The sequence below is a fragment of the Sturnus vulgaris genome, chromosome 2 (assembly GCF_052056855.1).
Source record: "Sturnus vulgaris isolate bStuVul1 chromosome 2, bStuVul1.hap1, whole genome shotgun sequence".
In the NCBI taxonomy this organism is placed as follows: domain Eukaryota; kingdom Metazoa; phylum Chordata; class Aves; order Passeriformes; family Sturnidae; genus Sturnus; species Sturnus vulgaris.
Window position 1 is genome coordinate 81,461,800 of NC_142244.1, and position 23,859 is coordinate 81,485,658.

Genomic DNA, 23,859 nt, shown 5'->3' on the forward strand with positions numbered 1-23,859 from the left:
GATTCTTCCATATTTTTTTGATTAATCAGAAAGTGTTGAGTGCGAATGTGTATTGAGTAGTTCCACCACAAGCTTTTGGGAAACCTGTATTTGTTTGCCTCCCTCAATGATCATTAATTAACCAATAAACATTTTTTTTTCTTCACCTCTTATCGGAGAAATATCATAATAACTTATATTGAAATTCTTTGATTTTCTGTGTAATGGAAAGCCATGAACATCTTGGTGCCATGGTAGTCCAGCAAAGGAAAAAACTTTAAAATTAAGGAAAAATGTTCTAGGATGAGGGTGACCACACACTGGAAAATGTTGCCTAAAGATTTTATGTGATCTTCATCTTTGGAGTTGTTCAAAACCAAACTGGACATCGTACAGCTTTAGGTCACCCTGTGCTGAGGAGGGAGGATGGACTGAATGGTCTCTAGGGATGCCTTCCCACCTCAGCTACTTTGTGATCCCTATTGATGGCACTGACTTAGATTAGCTGAAAAAACTTTCCCACAAGGACACATTAATCTGTTGAATTTTGCGGCATGGCTTCATGGTAACGGTTTCATTTTTCCATTAATACAAATGAATTAATTTCAATTAGAGATAATGTATTGCAGTCCCATAGGAGTAGAGTACTTTGTCCATCTCTTTTCTAATTTGCGAGGGTGTGAATTCATTTTAATAGGCTAACATCTGAGAGTAGTGTTGTTATGTATGCCAATGCAAAGGAAACGCTAAAGCACTCTTCAGTGTGTGTATCTCTCTGGTTTACATGTCTATGCAGACATTATTGTTAATTTATCTTTTACTGTGTTTCCTTTTTCACTTGTGTAACATGAACATGAAAACTGGATGGTCACATTACTGAACTGCTCAGGAATTTGTTCCCTTGCAGCAGGCACTCACCACAACTGCCTGGACTTAATATTTGCAGCAAGAGAGGAGCTGAAGTGGGGACTCAGGAGAGCTGCTCCTTCTGTTTTTCAGGTTTTGGAAGCATACATCCCTTGTTGGCCAGTTTATGGTTCACATTAGCCTTTGTGCTGGCCAGTGGGGCTCTAATTTGCTAAGATTTTTGGAGCCACAGGCATTCTAAAAATTGGATTTATTTTCATTAAGTATGTATATGCCAAAAACAAATATATGAGCTTCCACACAATTTGAGTTCCAGACACATCTCCCTGGTTACCATGGACTGCATCTAATGAAGGGCTTTTTTTTTGGTATGTACTGCTGTCTGGGAATTAATATGATTCTTAAGACAAATTTATAGTTTCATGAGGAATATAGACCATGAATGAGCTCAAAACTCTTCAGCATTGCTGAGAATTTGTCCATGGAGTCTTCTACAAAAGATCTGAGTTTGTGTTTCCTAGTGTTAGCCATGCCATGCAAGATCCAGCTCCAGAGATGAAGCCGCATTAGCATAGGAGCATGCTTGAGTTGTTGAATTCTGCTAAGCAGCTGTGTTCATGCTGATAGCTTAGCTCTGGATCCAGTTTTGTTTGGAAAGATTGTACAGATCAATCATTAAAGCTTTTATCTACTTCCTAGCAGAAGAAGAAGGAAGGGGTGAAGGCTGACATGGAATTTCTTACTCTTTATTGTCAATGCAACCAGGGCTTGTTCTGTATGAAACTTTTTACAAGAACAGGTAGTGATATGACAAGGGGGAATGGCTTTAAACTGAAAGAGAGAAGATTTGCATCAGATACAAGGAAGACTTTCTTCACTGTGAGGGTGATGAGGCACTGGGACAGGTTGCCCAAAGAATTTGTGGATGCCCCATCACTGGAACTGTTCAAAGCCAGGTTGTTTGGGACTCTGAGCAACCTGGTCTAGTGGGAGGTGTCCCTGCCCATGGAAGGGGGATTGGAACTAGATGATCTCTAAGGTTCCTTCCAACCCAAACCATTCTGTGGTTCTATGAAACGCAGAATTGCACTATTTGACTTGTGAGGAGATTCATGATGTTGCAGGTGTGTGTGTACACACCACTGCATTTGGAAGTTATTTTAATTTGACATTTTTGAATGATGGTGGGGTAATTTTCCCTAGAATTATATTGATCTTCAGTGTCATAAATCATGTAATCATGGGATTTCGATAAGCATTCTGTGAAAGCTCAGCACTTTTTGCATTTTACTTTTAAGAAAATGCAAAAAATGCATGTGGCCTTGCATGGAGTTTACATAAAGAAAATACCTGCATCCATCTATACTACCAATTTTCAGATCAAGTTCTTTTGGGGGAAAAATGCTTGTGAAAATGATAGCATATGCAGTATAGAATTAGAAGCATAGAATCGTAGACTTGTTTGGGTTGGAAGGGACTTCTAAAGGTCATTTAGTCTAACTCCTTATAAAATGAACAGAGACATGTTCAACCTGTTCCAGTGTTTCACCACCCTCATAATAGAAAAATGTCTTCCTTATATCTAATCTGATTCTACTCTCTTTTCGTTTAAAACCATTTCCCCCTGTCATAGCAAAATATTGCATTCAGCTTGTCCTTTGACATTTGAGATGAGGCTTGTTTTGTTTATATACTGATTTTATTGGTCTTCTGAGCACTGAACCTCTGCTCAACAATGGTGGCTTTTTTTGAGTAAGCTTGGATTGTCTTTCAATTAGATACTAAAGTGATGCAGGGTTGTGTGTATGGTTTCATGTGTATTACTTACACTGTGTAAACTATTCAGATTGTGGAGAGTTTTCCATTGTGCCATGAAACTTCTTGGGAAAATACATTTCTTTTCCATTAATTCCAGCTATAAATAAAGTAGTGGAGAAGCAGAGATGGGTGTAATGTTTCCTGTTGTGATCTTTGAGAGAGAATGGATGAATGAGTCATTCATTTAAGTAGCAGTGTTGATAACGAAGGCTTCAAGGAAGATATTAGATTCTGTCATTGTGATCTGCCTGTGCTCAGGCTCTGGATCCTGAAAGCGACACTCCCAGACTGTCCAGGCTTGCTGCAACACAGCCTGCTCTGGCTGCTGCCTGCTGATGCTTTGCCTGGTGACCCCTTTTACCATCAAACTTCTGAAACTATTACTCAGACTATTACTGTGCAAAGTGGAGAGTCCTGATGTCTCTGGCAGTGATGCTGAAATGCATGCAGCCTTGCTGCCGGGGAGAAGGCAGGGCTGCTGCTCTTGGGAAGGAAGTAGAGAGTGATTGACATTTTGAAATAAGTGCTTCATTTCTGTTTATGTGTGCACTGCAAGAGTTTTGGAGTGTTTTGCATGCCATAGTACACGTGGTTGCTGCTTGTTTTCAGCTGATGTCTCCACTGCTCTTTTTCCCTCTCACAACTGAATATCAGTTTCTGCCCTTGTCTGATCTACCATTTCCACCCCCTGTTACTTATGCCTCCCACTATTTCTCACAGAAAAATAATGAGTTCTACTGATTATTTTCCTTATTTCTTCCCACTCCCTCAGCACCAAGCCTCACTAGCCTTCCCACTCCAGGAAGGGGGAAATAAAAATAGCAACAAAATTAGTAATTCTTCCCTGACAGACTCTTACTTGCTACTGTCAGTGCTCTGCCATAACTCAAATTTCTGGGGAGAAGAGTTAAAATCCAAGAAGTTGCTGGAACACATCTTGCTTCACAGGAATCTAATAACACACCAGGTTTTCAGTTGCATGGAGCTACAGAGGGGAGGCTTAAATACAGTTTTCTTATGACTATATTAGCAAAGAGGAGCCAAACCACCTTCTTTGAAGAAATAAACACTTTTTAGATCATTACTGCTTGCTGTTATAAACAAAGTAAAACAAACTAAAAAACTATTAGGTAAGACAACAGATTTGTAGAATTAATTGCTTTTTAAGTATAACATTGAACTGTTGTTTTTATGTGTCTGGGTTATTTAGAGTACTTTTCTGCAGAACAGCCGTAAAAGTAGACCCCACACTCATGCTGTATTTAAAGCAATTTTCACAAATTTAAACTGGTAATACCAGGTCCATTCTGTTTCTATAATAAAATGTTTATAGCAAGTATAGAATACTCCATCCAGGCCTGATTTCTAGCTGAGATCAGGTATGACAGAGACTGTCAAAATAATGTGCTCTGTGATTTGTTTTTGGGGTTTTTTTCGGTTGGTTTGGGTTTTTGTGGTGGTGGGTGATTTTTTTGTTGTTGTTTTATTTTTTTAATTTGCTAAACAGAACTCTGACATTTACTAGAAAAGGGCTGGGATGAATTTTTGAGAGTCTATAAAAAGCCACATGATCAAACATGGCTTTAGCACTAATTCATTGCATGCTAAACTCAGAGATGACATCCTAGTGCTGTAACAATGTTTTTCACCTCTAGGATTTGCCTCCCGTCTGTTCTTTTATATAATTTCAATCTCTCACAGTGAAAGCCATGAACAACAAGTGCTACTTTACACGTGCTGGAAAACTTCATGGTTCATCTCCAGTGGCTGTTGTGAACCGAAATCTGGGCTTTACAGCTGAGTTTGTGTCCAGGGACAGCCACCCTCCCCTTCTTGGGGGGATGTGGGGTTTTTCCATAACACCACTTCTCATGCTGACTGCTATTAATACCACTGGTTGCTACTGTTCTGCTTCTCAGGTGCTTTAATCCTGCTTCTTTCTTGTAGACAGGTGGGTGGCTTGCTAATGGTTGCCTGAATTCAGATACAAGGTGAAACACAGAAGGTGCAACCCTGCACCATGATCCTGAGGGTGGTGTGGTGCAAGTGTGTGAGAGGTAGGGTGGCCATAGCAGTGACAGAAAAATTGTTCTCAGACAAGAATTCGTAAAGCTGGTAAAGTTTTGAACCATGGTGATGCAGGAAATTTCAGTTCAACAGTTTCTTTCTGTTGGCTCAGAGGTCTGTAAAATTATATATTGCTTCATACTTCAGCAAGGTCAATGTCTTGATGAATCTGAGCTAGGGAAATGGAGTCTTATTATGTATTATGGAAAATATGTTGTCTTTTTCTTTAGATAAATTCATTTTGACTTGGAAATAAGTTATTTTAGTTTTAAAGGATAAGATAGCATTTCTCTCTCTTCACATCACTGCTTGACCTAGCTATTGTGTTTAATTCTCTTTTAAGGACACTTTTCTTCAAATTGGAAAAATTTTCCTGGAAACACCTGGGTTTCCATTTGCTGGAATATCTTCCTCGGTATTACTCATCCTCATCCCTTTGGCATACCTTTGTATATTTTTGAGATTAATTCACCCCATTTTGTGAAGTGTCAGTCATGGGCTCTCCTTCTTTGTTCTTTCTTTTGGCTGATTATTTCTCTTTCTCTTCTTTCACCATTAACCACTTATTCTTCTGTGAGCTCTGCTGCTTACCTGCCTCCCTTGCCTGTTCCTCAGGGATGAGATCAGACCTCATTGCTCTCTACAACTATTCAGGAGGAGGTTGTGGCAGATTGATCTCTTCTCCCAGGTAACAAGCAGTAGAATGAGAGGAACTGGCCTCAAGTTGCACCAGGGAAAGTTTTAGATAGGATATTAGGAAAAGTTTCTTCACTGACAAGGGTGGTCAGGCATTGGAAAAGGCTGCCTAGAAAAGTGATTGAGTCACCATACTGAAGATATTTAAAAGACATAGAGCTGTTGCACTTTGAGATGTGTTTTAGTGGTGGCCTTGGCAGTGATGGGTTAATGGTTGGACTTGGTGTTCTTAGTGGTCTTTTCCAACCTAAATTATTCAGTGATTTGCAGGCATCTTTCCTTCCATTTTGAATCTTAGCTTCTCAGGGTGTTTGGATCACTCCAAACTTATCCTTCAAGCTTTATTATTCTGTGTAAATTATTTTACTTTTGTGTCCTGACTTCATGATCAAAAGTTTTCCATTCATCTCATCTAGGTATGCACTGTCAAAATCTTTTTTGCCAGATTTACAGGTTTTCAGTATACCTGGCCTTTGCTCTCCTATGATTTCATTACTCATCCAAACTAAGCCTTCATTCTTATCTCTGCCATTAGTTGGGAATTCTTTCTTTAGAAACTTAGATGATGTTTCTTACATGTACATATTCCAGAGCATACTTACCTTATGTAAGAGGTTGTTTTAATGGTCTTCTCATCATGTCCCATCTTCTGCTGCCTCTGAAACCATTCAGATAATTTCTCCTGCTCCTACCTGTAAGTGTAAAGGCGCTAAAAAAGAAGGAAGTAGCTTTCAGGAACCCCTCCCACCTTTAAATTGACATCTCCATCATGTTTCTGCTTTGTTGCCTTTCACTGTTTTGTCAGTGAGCTTTAGTTAAGGTTAAAAATGTACTGAAATAAACTTTTATAGGGCTTATTTAAAAAACGTGGTTTATGTGAAAAGTTGAATCCTTTCATTCCTCTCCCCTGGAATATCCTTGGTGTAAAGTTGTGAAGAGCTGTTCCTAAGTAGCTGGAGGGGGTAGGGAGTTGCATTTACCTTTAGATTTCTGTAATAGTGACTGCTGTCTCTGGGAACACTATGTTCTCCATACATGCATTAGTAGGAAATAGGCAGATTTAGTTTACAATTTACTGGACATGCTTAGAAAAAGTACTTTGGGGGAGAAAAAGTACACAAATTGCTACAGTAGGTAGCTTTAATGCATTTTTTCCTCTATGCAGAAAGATAAAACCTTCAAGGTTCACTGGATAGGCCCAGATTTCTCTGCTCAGTTGGTTTTCAGCTTGGCAGACTTTTTTGCTAGACTATTACAGTGAATATTGCTTTTTCCTTGAAAGGATTGTGGTTTTTTTTCCTAGCCAGCAATCTCATTTCTGATTAAGTTTTAAATATTAGTAGAATAATTGGTCTGTAGAAAGAGCTATTTGCATTGTCTTTGTATTCTTACATGATGATTGAGGAGTTTGACAAAGCAGTACTTTGTGTAGTATCTATACTTATTTCAAAACAGAAGAGGGTAGATGTTTTCAGTTTAACATAGAATTATCTACAGTACTTATCAGGCTTTACAGTCTTAACATTTTTAATAGGTGGTAAAAGATTATGTTGCTTTCTGATATATATAATAGACCTTTTTTAAAATTATTTTTGATTCATTTGACTTCAGAATGTTTCCAATGCTGTAAAAAAATTGACATTTTGTTAACCTTACTTTCATCTTTAATTTTTCCATGTATCAATGTTGATAACAGTATCACTTTTTAAACAGTGACTTTTAAAGACAGAAATGATTAAATGATTAGTCATAAACCAAAAGAGATACAATATTTAATATCATGCATATGACTGAAGTTTTCTTCAAAATCTTGTTGACTAAAGTTTTCAAGGGACTAATGACTGGTCATGGATTTTGAATTCTCCAGCGGCTGGAGGGCTTTTAAGGTTTTCTGGGGAAAACAGGGGACTTCTTGAAAGAAACTATGGGAGGAATTGAGAGTTTTATATAAAATTTCCTTGGCGCTCCCAAAAGTTCTTTTTGTGTGGTAGTCTAACAGTCTCTGCACTAATGGGAAAAATACTTACTTCCTCCCTGGTATCCATTCAGTTTCAAGCACCTCTTTTTGCCCATTGATGGTGTTTCCTCCTCTCCTGTCCAGTGTGTGGCACTGGCCAAGGTCTGAGGCACTTCCAGACATCACTGTTTTCAGTGGGCTGCCCCACTGAGAACACAGAGCAGCTGGTGGCAGAGGCCATCAGGACTGAAAAGAGGTGATAGAGAAGACCCAGGTTGGCTGCACAACAAGACTGCTGCATTTTGCATTTACAACTTAAACAGGTTAACCTATTGATTGTAACTGACCAGCAATAAATACATAAATAAAATAAAAATAAATAAAGGTCAGCTCCACCCAAGGCATAAATTTTGGCAAGAGCACATCTTTGGCAGTGATCCTTCTAGAAATGTTGGGGCTAATTCACACTATAAACCTGAATTTTGCCCTCAGAATTAGCAAGAATATTAAGGTATAGACAATTGCTTCACTATTGAGCTCTTCATAGGAGTTTGAGTTAACTGAGTAAAAAAAAAAGCCTTAATTTTAGTGTTTCATAGCACTGTTGTGTTTGTCAGGAATAAACACTGTTGTGTTTGGAGACTGATCTCAAATCCATCTCTTGTGGTGGAAATAGGGGAGCCCTCACTGGTTAATTACTTGTTGCATGTGTTTCAACTGGCTTGAAAACTGCTGTCTCTGATTGCTGGGTTTTATTCAGGTCATCCAAACAGGAGGCTGAGTACAAATACATGTGGCTCCTAATTGTTACCTGTTCTCTCCAACTGAGTCTTACCAGTGTCCTTGCGTGCTCATGAGGTCCTATCAAGACAGATGATCCAAGAGGGAATTACTTGCAAGGACTTTAAATACGTACACACCTGTACAGTGATATATAATGTGCCTGGCTGGTCCTTTGAGAACACTTGAGTCACTGGTTTTTCATTGCTATTCACTCTTCTTGAAATCTGTAAACCCAGGGTTACTTGCAAAGAAGAGTTTACTGCTAATACTTCAAATCATAGAGTGGGGAAATGAAGAATCCTTCATTGTGTTGTTTTCTGAAGATAAACTTTGCATTTAAAAAGCTGTTACTCCTTCATTCAAACTCCTTCAAAAGCTGTTATTTCTTTGTTCCATATTGGATACTCTTCCACAGAGCCAGCGTTTTTGGTGCTGGGACAAAGCATTATTTCCCAGATACCATTAAATTTGGGGCAAAGATTTTTAAGAGCCATAAGGCAGTGTCTCTACAACAGAGCCTTGCAACAAGAGGCTAGTGCACAATCTGGCCAGTTGGCAGCAAAAAAGGGAAAAATTACTTAAGAGTAAGGGTAAAAGCATTTTAGCTTGGAACAACTCAGTAGATGATGCAGTTGCTAGGAAATGTCTTTCATTTCTGGAAAAAGTCTTGAGGTGAAAGCTAATCAATAAGGTAGATACAGTGTGATGTCATTTGTTGCCATGGTTTCTGAGTTTAGCAGTCTGTTATCTGCAGATAGTATTGATGGTTGCTATGCAGTTGAATCTTTTAATATTGTTGTTTTACCATTATTAAGCACTTTAATCTTAGCTAAAGCTCCAAAGAGCAGACCACTTAAGAGTTTAAGTGTTTTAACAGATAGGCTTCAATTACAACCCTAAAATATCTTGAATTTTACTATCTAATAAACAACAGTCGTCAGCAGGAAGTGAACAAGGTTAACATTCTGGTGATTAAATTTCCCCAAAGCAGTTGACATTTTCTAGTAAATTAATCTGCAAATTAAATACCTCTGTGGAATTAGTGCTATGACTCTTTGCATGGCAGATCATGTAAAAAAAGGGGTAAGCAGTCAATCCTCTGAATGATAAGGCAGTCAAATGTATAAAGCTCTAAATGGCTGAAAAGCAATCACGGCTTCTTGAACAATGTCCTTGTGTTTCATGTATCTTTCAGTATGGGATTGTACCTCTTTATTATGTTTGGCTATTGCTAGAAAATATTTTGGAGCAGCTTATGCTAAGCACCGGGCAATGAATAGGCTGAAAAGGAAATGAGACTTTTATTTTTCTTGATAGTTGCCAAGGTGAAGAGAAAGCATTCTCAGGTCAGATCCTTTAATCAAACATATCTTCATTTCTAATAATCTATGGGGATGTTAGTTGTAGTAGGATGTTTTTTATCCTTTGCTGGATTTAATGGCATCTCTTTGCAATGTTTTTTTCTTCATAGTTTGAGTTTTTGAAAGCATTTTGAGGGGGAAGAATAAAAAAGAGATGAGCAGAGGAAGGGAATTTAAAAATCAGATAATGGCTTGCTGAATTCTAGGGTTTGCACATTTTCAGAGTAAAATTTGCCATGCTGCCTATTTTTTTCCTTTTCCCCCAATGTGTTCCTTCTCCTCCCCTTCAATTTTCACTGTTCTCTGCCTTAACAACACATTTCTTTAGAAAGTGTTTTGCCACTTTCTTTCTTGTCTTCTTCACACATCTCCCCTCTGTGTGGTGACTTTGACTATCACCTTTCTTTTGAACAGAGAAGTAATTGCCTTCCTAGTCCTACTTGTCCCCTTAATATAGTGAGTGAACTGTCAAGGGTGTACCCCCAGTGGGAGAACCTGAGGAAGATGTCACCAGGAAAAGTGATGCATAGGGCTAAAATCCTGCTCCTACAAAGTGGGCAGGGGTGTTCTGGATGACTCCTCTCATGGAACTCCTCTAGAAATTCCCTTTTGGCTGTGCAGAAAGGAATAGGAGTTTCAAGTGCATCCTCAAAGCAGAGCTACTGAGAGCAGGCAGATGGAGGAGACATGTCAGCTCGATGATGATGATAGCAGATGTCAAGCTGACAGTCTGAAAAGGAAACTAGCAGTGCAGCAGTACTTCTTACCAAAATTTTTAAAGAGAAAGGGGGAAAAAATTAAAAACAAAAAGTAGGAAAAAAAAAAAGGCAGCATGGAAAAGGAGATACAAATCAGTACTGGTGATGCTAAATCTGTAAAGTGGTGCTGTTGAGTGGAACTATCTAAAGAAGTATTTCACTATTAAGCTGTCACAAAGAAAAAGCATTTACCTCATGTGCCATATGCCAATTTTGCAATCAGACTTCCAGTCATACATCGTGTGTTCTAAAGCTGGGGGACAAGTGTCAGTCGTTTGAAGTTGCTCTTGTGTAACACTTGCTTTTACAGTTCTGGATATTCAGTTGCTTGCACTGTTGTAAGAGTTGTGTTGCTTGAGATAGCAAACTTTTATTTCTTGAGATCTTTTTATCTTAGGGTTATTTGGGGCTTTTGTGTTTTGAGGTTTTATACCCTTAAGGACAAACTAAACTGTCAGACCTTTTTTGGTGCTCTTTCACAACATAAAGCAATGTAATTTTTAAAAAACTGAAAGAAACGCACTCTTTCTGTCTAAGAGAATATGCCCATGATACCTATTATATAAGGGAAATCTTGGTACTTTGTATTAGTGAAAAACTTGATAAAACACACAGCAGTGGGAAGTCTCAGGCTGCTTTAAAAAAAGCCTTTCTTAATTTTTGAACTTCTGTTTTTCTAAGCCAAATATTTACATCCTTTTATATCCATTTATTTCAAACCTGTTTATAGTGCTGAATGTAGTAGCTGATGCAGTTATTGCAGCTGAGAGGTGACCAGCAAGACTAAGAAAAATATGGATATTTAACACAATTATATATGTTTGCTACTGTTCATATTATTTAAATAAAAATATCGGAGCTTGCTGCTAAAAGTTTATTTTTTTGGTACAAAATTATTGAAAAAAATGAGCACAGAAGTCTGAAGTTTGGAAATTACTTTAGATTTGTTAAAGCTATTTTCATTTCATTTTATGTTGGTATGATTCAGCTAAGCCCTTCTCTGGAGCTTTTATATCTTTAGTTGAGGTCTTGGGTCAGTCATGCTGCAAATAATCTCTTTTTATGAGTAGACTCAAGGCATGTTTACTTTCTGTATACTGATTTAGAAGGAGAAAGCTCATTCCCAATCTAAACTCCAGCAAATAGTTGTTCTTGTAATAACTGCCAAATGTTTTTTCTTATGTATGAGGAGATAAATGCATAAATTTCTTTTTCATAATGCATTGCAGGAAAAAAGGTGCTTGTTGCTTGAACATTTTATGGAAAACCCAATTGTCAAATTATCTCCACAAAAAGAAGTCCCTTACCCCAAGCCCCTAACAGCCTAGTAGGGAAATCCTGTGGAAGAAAAGAAATCCTTTGTAGTTCTTGTATCTTGTACTGATATAAGTTCTAAAGCTTTTTTAGAAGACAATTTTTTCCATCATAGCTGCAGGTGCAGGTTCATATCTTGCTTGTCTAAGTCGTTGAAAGAAACTAACCCCCAGATTTCCATCATTTGGGTGAGATCTGTCAGATATTCATGTATTTAAAGAGGTTTTAAGGATACTTTTGTACATACTTCAGATGCTTCCAAAGTTTCCCTTCTTCTGATACCTCATAAACCACCCAACCAACCAGATGCAAGAATTGCCAACATTTTAAAACCCAAGGATCCTTTCATGTATAAGGCAGACTTGTTTTGTCTAGTCAGTACAGTAGTTTTATATGAATTTTTTTAAAAGTCATTCTAGATGGGAATTAATTCCAGGCAATTTTTGGAACAGGACATAAAAAACATGCAACGCATGGCCACTGAGAAATCTGTAGCTGTTTCCTGCTTGAGTCTAAATTTCTCCACATTGATCAAACTCATTTGAAGTCTGCTGGTCTGAACACCTCAGACTGAGCAATGCACGTTGATACCCTATTTTTGGCAAGTTTTGCATTTTGTTTGCCAATTTTGTAAAACTGTTGCTTTTCTTTACTGACCTTTTATACCCTCCACCACTCAACCAGTACATTTTCTTTTGCCTTATTTGAATCTGCTACCTGTTATTACTTCCTTCAGTCACATCTGCTTCCCTTCACCCTCTATATTCACTGAAAATTGTGATCTTTTGTACAAATCTTCCCACCCCCCCTTCCCTGATTTGCTATTTCTGAAAATTGTTTTAGATCATCTTGCTCACATCCAGCATGAAATGAGTTCTGTTGGCAGAAAGACACAGCAGCTTTACTGAATGTGTTCAAGTTGCCTGAGATTATGTGATAAAAAAGAAATTGCAGTTTCTGATAAGAAATGCTTTCAGATGTTAAGCCTGGGACAGCCATGGGGCAGAAAAGTCTTTACTAAAGGCAGATTCCCTCCTATTTATCAGTAGCCTGAAACACCATTTTTTTGATATGCCGAATGAACCTGGCTTGCTTCTACCACAGTCACAATGCAATTTGGCACTGTATTCCTTACACATTAAAAAAAAAAAATTATTTGTTTTCATTTAGAAGATGAAAATTCTTCATCTTGCACAGAAAAATACTTTGTATAGAGTTACAGACAGGGAAAGACAATGAAATATATCTTCTTATATTCAGGGTTTATTTTTACATTGAAAGCTGTTACTATCTCTGCCTTTGCTGGCAATAACAGGGTAAAAATGCTTTATTACACAAATTATATACTTCTAGCACAGTGTTTTAAAATTGCCTGTACAAAGGAGACTTTCAGTTAATCTATATAGGCAGCTAGAAATGGTTTGAATGCAAGCAGGTAATGGTCACAGCAATTTGCATATGAACAGGTTTAATGTAAATCTAGACAGTGTTCAGATATGTTTTTATAAATGTTGGACATGAGAAATGAAAAAATGATGCAGTAATTTGGGAATAAAATCAAAAGCTAAAAGCATATGGCATTTTTTTTTTTAGAATTCTAGAGTCCGTTATCTAATGAAGTTGGGTTTTGATGCAATGTGTCACTTTAATTCCCTTTAAAAACAAAAAACTCAACCTAAGCTGATCTTTTGTCAAGTACTAACAATTATTAGTGATAAGTTCATACTCTTATTGACATCATTGGGAGGAAGAAGTTTGAGGAAATATTAATACTGTAGGCAAATAAATGTCTTGTATAATTATTCTATTCTTAGCATCTTGCATTACAATTCATAGCTTAAGCTTTTCAATGCTTATAGCTCATACAACGTCCATCATAAAGCTTCCTTCATCTGAAGCCATCAGGTTATGATATTTATTCTCTCTGTTTAGTGAGGAAGAGTGGAAGCCATCTGCTGTAAATTGTCCGAGGTCAACTGGTTTCTTTTTACTCAAGAAGTGTAGCTCTTGCACAGATGGTTGGGAAGGTGCAGAATATTATAGCCATCCCATGTTTAATTGTTTCTGTATGCCTTGGAATTTAAAGAGAATTTAGGATGTATGGCAGCAGCTTTCCCTGTATAATCAGGTTGCTATGGTAAACCTATTATTCTATACAAAGAGTATGTTTAGTAAAGTGCTGATCCCTTTTCAGTATAATGTGAGCTTCAAATTACTTTCAAATGATTGAATTTGTTTGGTAAGTATTTTATCACAATAGCTAAGAGAAGAAGATCACAGAATAAGGTGTGGCTTCTGATATTTCAGCAGCACATACTATATAGTTAGCTGTTGAGAAGCAATAGGACTTTAATTCTTTGTTAAATTATCTCCTTAGAGTGAGTCCACTTTATATAATCTAACCAAAATCTCACTACTTTTGGAGGCAGAATATTTTTATAGCCAGTGCAAAGTTGGTTATTTAGTGACACCATTAAATGAATTTCTGATGCTGATCTTGTAACATTTGCAAAAGTAAAGGAACTAATAATTTTGAGTATCAATTTCAGCAGCAGTGTAATAACCTACTGTAATTATATATATTAAAAATCAAGAAATAGCTCAAAGAACTCCTTTTCCAGAGCACTTGCGGACTGGGGTTTCTGTCTATTTTCAAGACACTTTCAATTCTGATGAGGTCTGCAGTCAGATAATCTAAACTGTACCCTGAATTTAGGTGGGAGTCAGGCAAAAAAAAAGAGGCACAGATTGAGAGAGTAGGGCCTAAATTCCCTTTGATCCTGTATCTCTTAGATGACAAAAATGTGCCCGATCTGCCTAGGGATGGGCTTCCCTCCATTTTTCTGCTGGTGAAACTGTTGTACACGAACTGAAATGAATAAATATTACTTGCAGCAGGGACTGAGAGGAGCCTGTTCCCATTGCAGCACAGGGGACCAGCCACTGGACTCTGACTTATTAAATTAAGTGTTACAGAAGATAATGCTTAGTTACAGAACGTGCAGGATCCTCATTATAGGACCTTCCTTTTTTCATTCATCTGGAGGATTTTCCACCTCTGATGACTCCTCTAGTCAAAGTAGCTTGCTTAAAATGATTTTACTATTTTCAGGCATCCTTATTATAGCAATGGCTGGCCAGGAGACCACTGCTGAAGATTCTTCTTTTGTTTATGTTACAGTTTCCACAACAGATGGGTCCTGTTCATCAGGTGCCTTTCAGCCTATGGGTTACTGGCTGTTCCTTAGGACAGGGTGATGTGACACTTTTGAAAAAGTGATCAGGTTGCCTAAGGTGAATGCATAAAAGAGACAAATTAGACTCAATAAAAGTCTCTGTATTTTTAAACACTAAGGATTTTTTCCCTCAACTTCTCATGTGGCTGTCCTTGGCAAATAATTATAGCTTAGAGAATGCAGGCAAATAGCATCATTTCTTCTGTAGACAATCATATCTTAAATTTTGAAATGATTCCAAAGCACAACTCTACTTCATGATGTGGTAAATTCACTTCCTATAAAAAAGTTTCATTCTGAAATGAGTATCCTCAAATCATTGACAATGCAACACAATTTCTAAACTATGCATGTAATAAAATTAAGAACTATTTACTCTAATTCTCTTTATCAGTATGTATTTTTCTAAAATCCTTGCGCTCTATGTCCTTCTAGATTGAATCCTGGTGCATAAAATGTCAGCTCAAAAGTGCAATGTATGTGAAGGCTTGGGAAGATGAAGAGTATTTGAAGTTATAAAATCAGCTTAGAATTATTTTTCAATAAATAAAAAGATCTCTCCCTAATCTAACTTAATTAGACTGTTTTCTTAAAAAAACAAAAAAAACCAAAAAAACCCAACAACAACAAAAAACAACAAAAAATAAACCTCAAGGCCCACAAACAAATAAAACAAATTAAGGTTAGAAGTTGGGAAAAGAAGATTATTAATAATCATCTATCAGTACCTTACTCTAAAAGTTTTTATTGTTATGATGACTACAGTTAGAAGACCTCCACTGAGGTTTTCATTAACAGTAGTTTCCCATTCAATAAAATATTTCAGCAAATGCTGAAAAAAAATAGTTCAGTGTGGTGTGAACTGTCTAGTTGCATAGTGAAAGGCTGAAATTGGAGGATATTTTTTACTTTCCATCAATACTATAAATTTGGGGGTTGTAGTGAGTAGAGAAGTGACCAGGCCCAAGTTGAGTTCACTGATGCTATGACTAAATTAAATCAGTAAGGGCAGGTTTTCTGCATCCTAGTCCATGTCTCTGGTGGCTGTTTTTTACACACAATATCCCTTCCCAAGCCCATCAGATGTAGGATTTTGGTCCATGGTTTGTGCCATATTTAGAATGTTCTCTCACCAGCATTGCATAAAATAGTTTAACAGCATTGAGAAGCAAACTATTAGAAGTTAAGGCCTGTTACATGAACCGAGTTTGTCTCAGATATGTGCAATGTAAGACTGTCCTGGATATTAATTTTTTCACATCTGGCCATTTAGTACTTACTTCTCTTTGGTGTTTTGGAGTGAAGATCTGTGGGAGCTTGGATAAATCTGTTGTCTTTTTAAACTCTGGGGAGATCTCCTGTAAATAGATTTATGGAAGGGGAGACTGTGGCAGAGGTTGTGCTTATTTCCTCAGATCTAGACAAGAAATGTTACAAGGATTTTGCATTCAAAAAGCTTGATAGAGTATTTGAAGAATTATTTTTCTACATGAATACATAGTATCTTATGTAGCTCTGTGCATAGACTATTTAATTTTGATCACATTTGTCTTGGTGTTCCTGAGATACATGCTAACTATTTTAGATCAATTATAGAGGTTAATTGTGCAGGTAAGCATGGGCCAGCTTAGTTATGCTAAGTTCAGATATGAAAAACATGCAGTGCCAGTGATTGCTTATTGTTGCCATTTCCACTAAGATTATAACAGTGATACACTTTCCATCTGGTTTCCGTGGAGGAGGAATAGTTTTGTTTAGCTATGTTTTTGTTTGTTTTTAAATGGTGTTTAAATTTGTGTTTTAAATTGTGCTATACTTTAATACAGCGTGATTTGTAGTTTGTCTTTGGGGTTAGGATGTTGCATGTATTTGGGGTTTATTCAATTTATTTTACTTTACTGAAATCATGACTCTAACAATTATTTATTCTTACAGGGAGATGTGAATGTGGCCAGTGCACTTGTTTCCCTCCAGGAGACAACAGAGTTCATGGCAAAAACTGTGAATGTGATGATCGACAGTGTGAAAACGCCGATGGCGATGTCTGTGGGGGTAAGTGTTCACTTAATATCACATAACATAGCATAGCTTAACAACATAACAGAACTAAATCTTGACATTACATATCTTTCTGTTCCTCTTGATTTCATAGCATAATGTCACTACAGACTATTTACATAATTGAGTTATAGTAATATGGCAGATTTTTGTAAGAAACAAGCACTAGAAGTATTGAACATGCTAGAGAACATTTATGTTAAGAGTTCAGGAAAGCTAACACATAAATGGAAGTGATGTAGTATATCCTAAGTTGCATCAGTATACATTAAAGAATCCAGACACTTAAACAAAAACCTAAAACACATTTATGTTTAGTACAACTGATGCTTTATTGATTATTATGTTGTAATAAACATAAAGGTACTAATGACCAGCAAAACTTTTAAATACTTTGTATTCACTGACAGTGATATTCTCGTTTTCTAAAAAAGTAGCAAAATATGTTATGAAAGAATGTAAAATGCTTGAGAGACAGCGTCATAGTAATTGTAGATGCAGATTGTTTATTTTAGTGTTGACAGTGGAAATCATGTGTTGTGGTATTCCAGTAAAGTATGTTGGTGTTTAGCAGTATTTCAAGGTAGTTTTGGATATATAAGTACATGCATACCACATGGCATTTTATAAGCAGGCAAATAATATTTAATAATATTTATCCTTAATGCTCTCTTTCTAGGTTTTATAGGCTTCATTTTTAAAATGACTCTTTGATTCTAAATATTAACAATTGTTGGTATGAACAATGACACATTGTATTGTATTCCTTATTTCTATTCAGGAAAAAGAATATATTGCTTCGTGATCTCATGTACATAAAAAATTCTGACTATAGAGAATATTTCTTCAAGGAGCCTGCCATGCACAATATAGGCATATATAGAAAATTTTGGTTTGAATGTTTAACCAGCCATAAAAATAGTTTAAAGCATTCAGAGTTATTCAATGAGTGCCTAGAAAAAAAAATAATTTGAAATTTAATTTTGTATAAAGGACATAAAAACAGTGAAAAGCACTGAAAATCTTTTTCATATTTGTTAGAAACTAGATAGTTGGGAAATAAAATTCATCATCGTCCATGCTAAAATATCTCTTCTGTTTATAACACTCATATTTTACATTATTACATCTCCCTCTATTTCTTTTGGGTTTGTCTGTGCTTCCATCTCAGACTGAACTTCCTGAAATGTCTTGCTGAACTGATTATTCTTTCCTCTTTCCTCGTCCTCTTTTCATTGCTATTTTTCTACCACTGCTGCTGCCTAGGCAATCACAGTAAGGACATAAGCCCTTGTTGGTAAATCTGTCTTCAGAGCATTATAAGCTGGACTGTGTGGGGTCTGACAGTGAGCACTGAGTGCCTGCAAGCACAGAGAAGGAAGACCAGTGTTTTCAGATTAAATGCATGCTGAAATGAGAAATGTGAATGGCAGCCTAAATGATTTGAATAAGAATTGTTACTGGCCTTCTCCAACCGGCAGAGACAGATTAATAGCTTGCTTTCCAGACCAGCTGTCCATGCAATGATAGAAAGACATGAGGAGAGAGCTATGATAAATTAGGGTACAACTGAATGAGACCCTATGGCCATGTTTCTGCATGCTTGTAGTGAGTCATTCACTTAAAAATTCAGCTGTCCATCAATGCAGTACCAAGAATAGAGACTTAATGTCTCCACAAAGACAGAGGTTGCAGGAGGACTCGGCATAGATTTCACAGCACTCTGCTATTAGAAATTGATTCATATAATTATGGAATCGCAGAATAGTTTGGGTTGAAGGGAGCCCTTAAAGATCATCTAATCCAACCACCCCTGACATGGGAAGGGAACTTTTCACTAAGACCAGACTGCTCGGAGCCACATCCAACCTGTCCTTGAACATTTTCAGGGGTGGGGAATCCACATATTTTGACAACCTGTTGCAAGTCTCAAAACCCTAATCATAAAAAAATCTCTTCCTTATGTCCCAGCTAAACCCATTATCTTTTGGTTTAAAACCATTACCCCTTGTTCTGTTACTACAGACCTTAGTAAAAAAAAAAAAATCTCTCTTGGTCTTTCTTATACTCCTCCTTTATAACACTGAAAGGTCACAGTAGGGTCTCCCCAGAGCCTTCCCTTCTCCAGACTAAACAATCCAAATGCTCTCAGCCATTCCTCATAAGAGGGGTGCTCCATCCCTCTGACCAATTTTGGACCAATATTCTCTGGGCCTGCTCCAACAGATTCATGTCTTTCTTGTACTAGGGACCACAGAGCTGGGCACAGTACTCCAGGTGAGGTCTCACCGGAGTGGAGAGGGAGACTGGCCTTCCTTGACCTGCTTTCCAGGTCTTTCTATCATGTTCCTCTTCCTTTGTCTGTGCCTCTGTAACAGACTTACTATGCCCATACTGGAGAAGATGTCTCATGCAGCCTTTTTGAGATAGATATGTTCTACCTAATGGCCCTTTCCTTACTGTTCAGGTTTTTTGGTTATGTAAGATTTCCCCAGGTATACTTCAGTGTTGATCCACAGAAGCATTTAACATCACATTTCCTTTGGCTTCACTTGGTTCTTTGAGTCTTTCATGAGCAAGTTAAGTGGTTTTGGTACACACTCATGACCAGAGAATCACAGGTTTACCAGCATAAGTCCTTGGCAAGACTGTCACTTTTTTACACAAGGCTTGATATTTACTCATCCTGTATCCTGGTGAGACATACTTCTCTCTGCCCTCTGAGTTTATGGCTGTGCTGCTTGCTGCAGATGTGTCCTAAGATTTCAAGTGATATTTTTTTCGCTTCTGTGTCCAGTCATGTTTTTCCAGTGATTTCATCAACTGCTCCACCTCACTGGGCCAACTTTTGTCCATTAAAATTTTTTTCTGTTTCGGGATTGAAGGCAGACTGGCAAAAAGAACTCAGAGCAGTAAAGATCAATTTGAAATGGATTTGATAATTCTCCTAACTCCATTCACTTTGATTTGTTCTCTGCATGATTATTGGTCTAGCTATGAGTTCATGTCACAGCCAAGTAGCAGCCATTGAAGGAATAAAACAAAACCCTTGGTGTCCTCTGCACACCACAATTTCCTGTAGAATTATTCTGATTAAAAACTCTGCAATAAAACCAAACCAAATGAAAATAGTAAAAAGTTGGTTGGAACACGGATCACTAGCAAAGGTTTAAAATTGTAGCTGGTAAAGCATAAGAAGACCCTTATGGATGCATCCATTTTGTATTACATCAATACATCATTCTGTACTTCAAACAGTGGGCTATCAATAAGAACATTAGCTTTGATGAGACCTTTTAATGTTTATTCATAAATGTGCACTGTCCTCAACTCTAAGAAATAACTAAGACTGATTGTTGCAGTAAACCAGTTCTTTGACACTGGTGACAGTGGAATACGTTAAGTCTGATTTCTTTATTTTCAAGTAAGCAATTCCACTTTGATGACTTTTTAACTAATTGTTTTGGCTAGAGCACATAAAAATACAATACTCACCAAAATGCAATCCTAACACTATAGGGAATCTAGTTGTGTCATGTCACTTCAAAGAGTAAATTAAGATTATCTTTTTTGTTTGTTGATACCAATGCCTTTTGGTAAAAGGCTTTAGTTATCGTTAGTTTTAAATTCTGATTATTCTATAAAGGCTTCTAGAAGCTGGAGGAGTTGACTTATTCTTGGAGCAAATGCAGAGGTAATTCATATTTCCCTCATTCTTTAGTTTACTCCTGTGAATATGTTATTGGTTATCAGTGCAGGCCATGCATTTGACCTCATTCTGGTGTTTCTTCTGGTGCTTACTTACACATTTTCATCCATGCATCATTTGCATCATTATTAAGATTTCCAATGTTATTCTCTATGAATTGCCAGAGAACAAGGGAAAATCTGGGCTTTATAAGGCATACATATACCTTAAGCCACAATTCCCAGTTTTCCAATGATTTAAACTTTTAAAACTGAGGAACTTCCATATCACATTCTTGTAGTGATGGATTCTAGGATTGCACAGCCATCACCAGGATGTACGATGGTTAAAGCTCCCTCTCAAAAGTCTGGTATAAGTTGCCCCTAATTGCCGTGTTCTTTTGAATGTAAAATTTTCATTACTATCCAGCCAGGCTAAATAATTGGACTCAGATGAAGTGCTGCCTCTTTCTCTTTTTTTTTTTTAGTATATAAGATATACAGCAGGAAATGTAAATTTTTTTTTAATGAAAGTTCTAGGTCCATACTGCAGAAATCATGAATGATATTTATTTTTGTCATCTGTTCAGTGAAGCAGAAGCATGATATTTTCAGATAACATGTTCTTATGAGGACCAATACGACCATAACCACAGAAATGAGAGAGCTATGATTAATTATATGCTTCATTAAGCAAAGCTAAGTACAGTACAGTTGCTGTCAGACAATTTCCTCATTTCTTGCACTAATGTTGATCCACAGAAACAGAAGTATATCAGACATTTGTGGAACTCTCTAGTATATGTAAAAAAACAAATTAGGAAAGAAAAATAATACCTGTCAATCTCCCAAACAAAGACAGGTTTTGGCACTGACTGATCTGAGAATTCAGAAATATGACTCCTGAGTCAACATGACTATATGGCACATAATTTCAAAGTCTTCAGCTGCCTAAATTAAAGCACCTTTTATCATCTGTGATTCCCAAGACTACCCTTGCCTGACCCCAGTGTGGCTCCACAAGGACACAGGAGTGCCTGCCTGGAGGATGTTCTTGATGCCTTAGGGCATGCCCAATGCTACTGGGCATCTGAACTGAACCTCTAATTTCCCTGAGGCTCCTGCCATGTTAAAATAAAAGCTTATATCCTACCCAACAGCTCTTTCATCTGTTCTATCAAAAAGTCTTTAGAGCAGGGACCATATTCTTTTGACAGAGAAATCTGAAGAACATATAATTGTTAGAGATTTCAGTATATATACTATATATAGATAATATATTAGATAGCTTTATTCTCTCTATATATATTAATTAATAGAGAAATTTTATTATGGTGTTTGTTATTGAAAAATGCATTCTGGGGGGGAAATTTATTCTGGGGGAGAAAAACCACCAAACCCCCCCCCCAAAAGAAACCAACAGTTCATACAGGTTTACTGGGTAAAACTGGTGCTAATAAAGGTGAAAATGATGGTATTAAATAGTGGAGAACTCATAGTTTAACTGGAATAAAACTAATGTGAATTAGCATTTTATTTTGACAATACTAAGGGGAGAATTAATGATTCAATGCCTGTGTCCTTGTGTTTAACTGCTTCATCCTAACTCTGAGGCACATCCAGGGGCAGCAACAGACAAATTTGAAAGGATCAGTAGGTATTAGATGCAAGAGAGGCTACTGTAGCTAGTACAGGTACTAATGGTATTGCATAGTCTGCATTAAATTAATTTTAATTTTTCTAATTTTTCTTTTAAATACACTACAGATTTCTTTCCTGGTCAGTCAGAGATTTGTGTAGGTGTATGAAAAGTCAACACTTGACATAGATGCACAGAGAACTTTGTTTAGCTTTTCAGATAGCATAAAATGTGATTCAGGTTTGTAAAAAGCATTTTAATTTAATCTTTCTGATCAAATGAGCAGTAAAGGAATTGCTAGTACATTAACATTTAGGTTGATTAATAGATATTAATTTTTGGAATCCAAAAGGGGCTTTTCTGTTGAACCTCTTTTATTAGGCTATAAATAGCCATTACAATATTCCCATGCTTCTCCTACATTGAATTCTGTGCACTCTGTGCAGCAAAAGCCTGTCTCTGAGCAGGCCATGCTCTCAGAACTCCGAAGTGTAGCCCATGCCAGCACCACTTGAAAGTTTGTTCCAACAATCATCACCCTTGTTTGAAACGGTTGTTCATTTCTTACATGATTTTGTCTGTATCGGGTCTTCTCTCTTGCTTTGTCTTTCTCTGGTCATTTGAGAATATCCATTCTGATAACCTCTGAATTCCTCAGAACTTTTTAGTGCCCTTCCAAGTTTTGCAAAAATCCCTTCACACATGGATATCATATGGCAGGACTTTAACACCATCTCATCAGTGCTCTAATTTTGTTCCTCTTCACTTTTCTCTGGGTAGGTAGATGTGAGAATGACATTGGCCCTTTTTTGCTGCAGTGTTTCTCTTGAAAGTGTGTCACTGAACTGCCTGAATGTTGTGTTACTCAAACTGGAGCCACAGTCCACCTTCATTAGACTTAGACAAGACTAACTGACCTACTTTGAAAGTGTAATGGACAGTCATTATTTTACTTCACATTTATATTAGGTTTCTCCAACTGCCATTCCGGTCGTCTGGTATTCAATAAAAAACAAAAAATAAAAATCAGTGTTCCAAGTACGTTTTTAGCAGCTCATTTAGCATATTTGGGCAGGGTAATGAAGCCTGCTCACCTAGAAATATTTCGTGCAGATATATGTGGTTTAATATTCTCTTCCACTAATAGTGGAAATTCCTGTGATTTAAAAGAAAAATAAAAATGGAAATCCTATTTCTATTTAAAAACAGAGAAAAATAATTGTTTCATTTTCTGTGGTGTTCTATATCAGAGATCCTGTGTTATGCTGCAACTTTTTGTATTCTTATTATACTTTTAAAACTTCTTATTTTTCATCCATTTAAAATAAATTATATTGTATTATTATTATATTGTATTCCTGAGGTGCCACTTTTGCTTGGGTTTGACCTCAGTTTGCCCTTCAGGAACATCATCTATTTGTAACAGTTAGTCTGTAAATAAGAACCATCTTCCTCTGTAATTATTACTTCACCTTTTTCATTGTGCTGGTGCTCCCCTGTAGTGATCTCTTTTGTATTACAAAATGATCATGCAGGTTTTTGGGGAACACCAACAACTGCTCCATGAGTAGTCCTAAACTGAAATTTCCCACAATTTCAATTCCAGGCATGGCAAGAAATAATTCATCCTGGTATCAGT

The 23,859-nt window shown here is 37.0% G+C and overlaps 1 protein-coding gene across 1 annotated transcript in view; it reads left to right on the top strand.

Moving 5' to 3' along the window:
* The window catches only part of ITGBL1 (integrin subunit beta like 1), a 125,317-nt gene that overhangs the window by 91,636 nt on the left and 9,822 nt on the right, over positions 1–23,859 (top strand). Inside the window, exon 8 of the mRNA XM_088159885.1 lies at positions 16,772–16,888. Coding sequence (XP_088016011.1) covers positions 16,772–16,888 — 117 coding nt within the window. The remainder of the gene's footprint in view (positions 1–16,771; positions 16,889–23,859) is intronic.